The sequence below is a fragment of the Micropterus dolomieu genome, unplaced genomic scaffold (assembly GCF_021292245.1).
Source record: "Micropterus dolomieu isolate WLL.071019.BEF.003 ecotype Adirondacks unplaced genomic scaffold, ASM2129224v1 scaffold_227, whole genome shotgun sequence".
Lineage (NCBI taxonomy): Eukaryota > Metazoa > Chordata > Actinopteri > Centrarchiformes > Centrarchidae > Micropterus > Micropterus dolomieu.
Window position 1 is genome coordinate 7,801 of NW_025744219.1, and position 7,312 is coordinate 15,112.

Sequence of the window (7,312 nt, forward strand, 5' to 3'; positions counted from 1 at the left end):
TTTGTGGTGAGTGGTAATTTATCACGCAATTTATCATAATTTTTCATAAACAGTTTAGAAATACACATCTTATTCTTTTCTTTTTTGTTTGTGTTGTCTTTCCTGTTGTAGGTATCAGTACACATTATGGCCAATTGCTAGGCTGAACCTGCCTTATTTATGTGATGAATGATATATATACATATATTTGACTGAACTCCTGATGTGTTAAATTTAATATGTACCTTTATAATACAAAACTTGTTTCTAGTTCATTTTGCCCATTTTCAAGGCATGCTTTGTCCCCCATCTGGTAATATCAAACAGTGTTGTCCAACTCAGCTCTGATTGGTCCAGCTTGAGAGTAGATTGACTCTCATTCATGTAGATCACAATCACCTGAGTGACGCACGTGTTTATACATTGCTTGTTCTGCTTTGTGATGGTGGTTTGACGATGTGATTCCCGATGAAAATCTCTGTTAGAGCGAAACGCTGCTCAATTAAAATTGCTGGAAGCCATTAGTCTGGTGTGTGGTATCTTTTGTCAAATTCTTGTCATTAGTTTATTTGTTTATTCTTGTCCTTAGCTTTTTGATCCAGCACCTGTAGAAGTGTTTTTTGGACGTGCTTAGCCTACCCCCTACACCATGTGTGTATTTTTGTTAACAGTCGTAAAAATATGTTACCAAGTCAACGTGGATTTTATTTCAATTGATCTTTAAAAATGTCTCCAGGTCCAAAAACTTATATTTATTCTGATATTTTTAGTGTTGATGATTACGCCGTCATTTGACCTCACCGGGAGAGGGCAGCAGTCTATGGCAGCAACACGAAGGAGGAGGAAAAGACGTCAGATTGTGATGTCATCATACAGCGACCATTGCTGTTACGCACGAGGATGATGAACTCTTTATTAAAACAAAGTGTTTCAGTGATTATTTTGTAAAACAAACTGTACAGAAGTACTAATATAGCTTTAAAAAGCGGGATAAATCAGAAATGGCCGAGTTTTCGTCACTGGGTCTCTCAGACTGGCTGGTTAAACAGTGTAAACAGCTGGGGATCAACAAACCCACTCCTGTACAGGAGAACTGCATGCCAGCGATACTACAAGGTAAGACATCCTTTGTTAAATCTTTTGTTTAACCCGAATCAGGGTGTCCTGACAAGCAATGCAGATCTCCATTGAAAAATCGATCAATTTAATGGTCAGTGCTAATGGTTAAGGTAAACACCTGGAAGAAGAAACATACTTCAAATGAGCAAACACTTTTGTTCTCTCCATATAAATGAAATGTGCCGATCAGCCCTTAATTTCATATTTTATAGAACTAGTGATTACCCTGTTTTCAGCTACTCGTGTAACTTACCTTGGTGCTTTGCCTCAAAATACACATTAGTGGTTGTCAACTAACTTATAAAATGTGAAAATGTTCCCCAATCTGACTGCTGTCGAATTTGCCAGAAATATCTCTAGATCAGAAGATTTTGAAAGTGGTGATCTTCAAGGAGTGTAAGTTTGTACAAACTTAAAGATAAAATATATTATCAGATTTTTTCGTGGAGTTTGGTACGGGTCACTTGATGAGGTAAGTAAGTAGGTGAAATGCTCCAAAGTCACCACAAGGCATGTAAGAGAGTAAAGCAGAACTCAGAGTAAGTAAATGAAGTTGTTGTGTGTCCCCCCCCCCAGGTCGGGACTGTATGGGCTGTGCTAAAACAGGAAGTGGGAAAACGGCAGCATTTGTGCTGCCAGTGCTGCAGAAGCTGTCAGAGGACCCATATGGCATCTTCTGCTTGGTGCTCACTCCCACCAGGTCAGTGCTTCAAAGTGCCAGACTCAGAGAGCAAGCTGGAAAACCCTGCTAGTCCACATTAAAACACTTACAAGAAGTTACTTGATTAGAAGCAGGAAACAAACAGAATAACATTTAGGTTACGTGACAACATAGAATAAATTCACAGTAATTGGTGACATTTCTAATAGTTGAGGGTAAGACAAGCTTTCAAGTTTTCATGTTCAACACAGGCATTTCTCAATTCAGCTCAGGAGGACAACCGAATACAAAACATTTTTCAACTCTATATGTGATGTCATGCAGGGAGCTTGCCTATCAGATTGCAGAGCAGTTTCGAGTCCTGGGGAAGCCTCTGGGTCTGAGAGACTGCATCATCGTCGGTGGAATGGGTAACTACGTACATCAGTGCATGCAGCTTTCCTTTCTGTTCATCCAGCAGCAACTACACAGCCAATAATGGCCACATGCTCTGGTGACTCACAGCTACACAAGCTGCAACCAGGGAAAACTCGCTACAGTTGCATCTTTTTCCTCTTGTTTTAGGGTGCAATGTGTTTACAGCTCAGGTTCACGATCATAGATCAGATTTAATTGTCTTTATGTGAATGATCTTGTGTAAACACACCTCTGTTCCGTGGTCTTATTATGAGAGTCTGCTGCAGTTTTAAAGCCCTGCTGTTGCATTGCTTCTGCAGAAACATATAAAACACTGCTGCCAGTTGTTGTGAGATTCTATCTGAGCCTCTCCTCTGGGCTGAAGTTGTCATCGTTGTGTTCCTGACAGACATGGTGAGCCAGGCCCTGGAGCTGTCCAACCAACCACACGTGGTCGTGGCGACGCCGGGCCGACTGGCTGATCACATCCGCAGCTCCGACACCTTCAGCATGAGCAAGATCCAGTTTCTGGTAAGTTCTGGAAATATATACCACAAACTACTCATATACTTAAGATCTGTTTGACAATGTTAGGACTAAGTTTAAACCAAGTAAATATGTTGTTACACAGCACAAAGATTTGTTTACCGGTATGTCAAAAATATGCAAAAGAGAGGTCCATGTAGCAACGTAATGCTTTACTGTTTTCGTACACTTCATAAGACAGTCTTACTGTTACTGAGCTTTATTTTTAAACCCTGATTAGTCCCAGATTATCGTATACATATTTAATTGTTTACATGTTTACAGATTTTGGACGAGGCGGACCGGCTGTTGGAGCAGGGTTGCACCGACTTCACCAAAGATCTGGAAACGATCCTGGGAATTTTACCAGCTAAACGGCAGACGCTACTGTTCAGCGCCACACTCACTGACACCCTGCATGAGCTGAAGAACATTGCCATGAACAAACCTTACTTCTGGGAGAGCAAATCGGAGTGAGTTACTTGCTGCTGTTTACAGGAATAGTGTTCGGTGTGTTTGTAGATATCAATGTACTTATTCAGGCCCTCACATTAAAAAATAAAGGTGGAAGAGAACACTCAGGGACAGTTTTTAGTGCATTTTGTGGAAGAAATCCTGTGTATCATTTATAAAACAGGAGCCACTAGCCTGTCTTCTGATCAGATGCATCTCTGCACAAATGTCTTTGGATGCGAGGGAGAGTCATGCAAATAATGGGATCAGAAATGTGAAGTGTGGTTGAATGAGCATTCTGCTGGATTTACTTGTGCTCAGACCATTTTCAGGGTTCAGATATGTGCAGAAAGCAGCTACAATCTCATGCAGGTGTTTTTAAAGAAGGTTGTGACTGAGAAATTGTAACACCAGTGACAGCAGACTTCAGATGGGTGCAGAATAAACTTCATAGAAGCACAGCTCATGCTCTGGTTGTTTTCATATTAGTTTACATCTCCTGTTCAAGGGTTAATTATATGGCTGAGACTGTTTTTGTGAGTTTGCGTTGTGAAGCTGTTATGTGGACAGAAAAATGACGGTTGCATTGAATTTTCATCTGGCTGAACATGACTGTAGCACAGTGTTGAGCAGATTTTCACGTGTTCTCTGCAGCTGAACACGAAGATATTCTCATTTTATCATCACAGTAGCCAAAGTAATGTTCAAAACATTCAAATACGTCTTGGCCTGAATCCATGGTAGCTCCAGGGTTGCTGTTCTGTATTATGACCTCTCTGGCAAAAGAAACTCTTTATGGGACAGTGAAATCACTTTATTGTTGTTAACAGGACACGAACAGTGGAGGAGCTGGACCAGAGGTACATCCTCACTCCAGAGAAGGTGAAGGACGCCTACCTGGTCCACCTGATCCAGAAGTTTACTGACGAGCATGACGACTGGTCCATCATCATCTTCACCAACACTTGCAAGTAAGAAGTAATGAAAATAGCATATACATTAAGCATTGTAGTGACCCTAATGTGATGCAGGGTTTCTAGAGGTAACATGGTTGCCTTTTTATAAAACTAATTTAGCCAGTATGGTGTTAATTCAACTCCATGATTTTTGAGGCTGCAATTGGTGAATTGGATTGTGATTTGTAGCGTTTATTAGCATACATTTAGTATTTTATTGTTCAACTTCTATACAGATAAAGTTTATTATTATTGAAAAGGTGAATAGAAATTAAGCTTACACGGTAAAAAAATTTTTATGGCCCTGAGTGCTATCAGTAGCCAGGGGGCAGCAGCCATTGTGGGTTTATTTCATATAGAAAAGCATATTTATTTCATACAGTAATTTGTTTGTTTTAATTAATTCTTTCTCAGGAGCTGCCAAATCCTCACCATGATGCTGCGGGAATTTAATTTTCCGACCATCTCACTGCACTCCATGATGAAACAGGTGTGAATGCTGCAACTTTATTTTGCCACTCTGAATTTAGCTAGTACATCAGCCAGTACATTTCAGTAACTGAGGCCTGATGAAGGACACTTTTTAGGGTTATGAGGGAGAGGCCACCAAGTGTAGTCTGTATCTGAATCTGCTTTACTGGTCAATTAAGTTTCACGTACAAAGAATTTTACTTTGCTTTGTGTGCGAGAAAGGCGTGTGCATTATCACCAGAGCTCCTCGACAAGCTTGTGATGGATATGGGACTTATATTTGCCTCATTAACAAGACAATGTAGAAACGGTCGGTGTAAGGGATTAAAGCAGATTAAACCAGATGAATGGGCCTGCAGAATGAGCGATTGCTCTTTTATTTTTATCTTCACCAGAAACAACGGTTTGCAAACCTCGCCAAGTTCAAGGCCAGCGTCTTCAAAATCCTGATTGCGACAGATGTGGCTGCCAGGTAAGAAGCTCTGCTGAGCCGCTGCATGTCTCAGGAATGAGCGTCTTCAAGCTAAAGAATTCTAACAAAATCATCCTAAATTTGTCATAGCTGTAATGCAGACGATAGACAGGCTGAGTTTTGACATCCTTCCTGTTCTTTCTGACTCTCAGAGGTTTGGATATTCCAACTGTGCAGGTCGTCATTAACCACAACACCCCTGGCCTTCCCAAGATCTACATCCACAGAGTTGGACGAACAGCAAGAGCAGGTGACCTTTTAACAACTTTATTAGTATATTTGAACTTTTCTTTTCAAGTGACAAGATCAGAAACATCAGGCTCATGTCCCCCAGGGACAATGACTTGCTCTGGTTCATTACATATAAATAAAATAGAAGCAGCTCATACATGAGGTTTTCTACCTCTGCAGGGAGGAATGGAGTTTCCATCACACTGGTGACACAGTACGACATCCACCTGGTCCACTCTATCGAAGAACAGAACAGTAAGTTACTTGGTTATAGAGACCGCTTTTCCTCTGTGTGCATCTCAGAGCTCAACTACACTGTGTCCTGATCTGCCAGCCCGTCCATACTGGTGGCTGCAGTGTGAACCTTTAACTGAACTGTTTTAATTGAAATGAATCTTGTGATAGTTATACCGATGTTCTTTAATTCTCACACTCTTTTTCGGATTATGAACAATGTTAACATGTTCACTTCCAAAGCACTCACGGCTGATTCTTGAATTTGCGCTACCTCCTTGCTTTAATTGAAAGATGTCTACTGAAAAGTGGCTCCTCTATGGTCAAAAATGTTATTGCAAAAAAAACAATTCATACCAATGTCGATAATTACCACAATAAACGTTAAATCATTATTAGCTATATAAGTGCTAATTAGTTTGTGGTTCAAATGAATTAAATCAAACATTTACTGACAATATATTGAACATTGGTTATATTGTTGAGGAAAATTATATTGCAATAATTACCATTGTCTTATTGCCCGGCCCTACTCTTATGCTTATTCATTTTAACAAACTGAAAATTACAGGAAAGCCTTGAAGACAGAGATAAGGTCCAGACTAGATAAGAGCGTGATTACATGGCCTTGCACACCTACCAGTAACACCACAAAGTCCGTTGTAAGCCTTTAGTTGTGTGTAAACGTGTGGTGTAACGCTACAAACTGGTCTGTTGCATTTCTACAGAGACGAAGCTGAAAGAATATCCTGTGGAGGAGAAAGAAGTCCTGAAGATCCTGACCCAGGTCAATGTGACAAGGCGGGAGTGTGAAATTGTACGTATGCCTCTTTTCTTCATGTCCAGTCATTATTTCACCTCTAACAGTTGGTGTTCATTAAATCTCTCTAGTGTTTTGCAACAAAATTCATGATGGATTTGTTCCAATATTTGAACCAGTACCTGGAAAAACATTTCATTCATTTCCTATATTTGACTTAATTACAGCATAGTTCTTTAGTCATAGCCGTTTCATATTTTTCAAACTGGGACATTATTTGTTTTGACTGTAAATCAGTCATTTGGATTTTCTCACTAAAAATGTTTACATGGCAAATTCTTTTCTGCATTGTAGAAACTCGAGTCAACAGATTTTGATGAGAAAAAGGAGATCAACAAGAGGAAGCAGCTGATCTTGGAAGGAAAGGTGTGTTCATTGTTTGTTTTTTGTTTATAACAGCTAAACTTTTGCTTTAACTGACAGGTGGAGAAGTTAGGTTTAATGTGTGAACACTGAAGGACTTTTTAGGGGTACTATGACACAGGTTTCCCCAGGTCATGTTAGTGTCTAATTGCTAAACTAATGGAAGCCAAAGGTGACAGCCTGCGACTCCATAGCAGCTCAGCCTCTAGAAGCTCTGCCTGCTCGGTTGATTGACTGACTCAGTAGTCTTGATAAGGATGAAATGCTATCCATTTGCTAGCCAACTGAAGGTCAAGATTATATTTATTTTGTTTCATTACAGACTATGTAGAAAGTACTACAAGTGGCTTGAATGGCACAACGTAACCTCAGTTAGCATAGTGTCTTGTCATGAACCAATAGAATCTTCACATGTAAGAGGGGTGAACAATAACCTCATTTGGACATTAACTGAATCTCTGTAGGTCTAAGAAGGATAAATATCCCCAGACAAGAGCCATCCTTCAGATATTCGTGTGGTTTCCTAGAGGAGGATGTTAACTTGAAATTTATTTTGAAGTTTTTGGAAAGGATGAGGAAGTAATTATAGGAAAATGGAGACTGTGTTTAGTTACAACACTTACAATTAATTT

The 7,312-nt window shown here is 39.9% G+C and overlaps 1 protein-coding gene across 2 annotated transcripts; it reads left to right on the forward strand.

The window, feature by feature from the left end:
* Positions 1-368: 368 nt before the first annotated feature.
* Positions 369-6,761, forward strand: LOC123967295 (probable ATP-dependent RNA helicase DDX49). Of its 2 annotated transcripts, none has more exons than XM_046043357.1 (13): positions 369-508; positions 750-1,095; positions 1,675-1,798; positions 2,084-2,169; positions 2,565-2,686; positions 2,966-3,153; positions 3,964-4,104; positions 4,504-4,579; positions 4,956-5,032; positions 5,185-5,282; positions 5,444-5,518; positions 6,226-6,314; positions 6,612-6,761. In XM_046043357.1, exons 2-13 carry the CDS (start codon positions 981-983, stop codon positions 6,711-6,713), a joined length of 1,293 nt encoding a protein of 430 aa, XP_045899313.1. In that variant the 5' UTR covers positions 369-508; positions 750-980; the 3' UTR covers positions 6,714-6,761. The 2 variants fall into 2 exon arrangements, with proteins under 2 accessions (XP_045899313.1, XP_045899314.1); XM_046043358.1 differs by lacking the exon at positions 369-508 and adding an exon at positions 515-630.
* Positions 6,762-7,312: the final 551 nt, after the last annotated feature.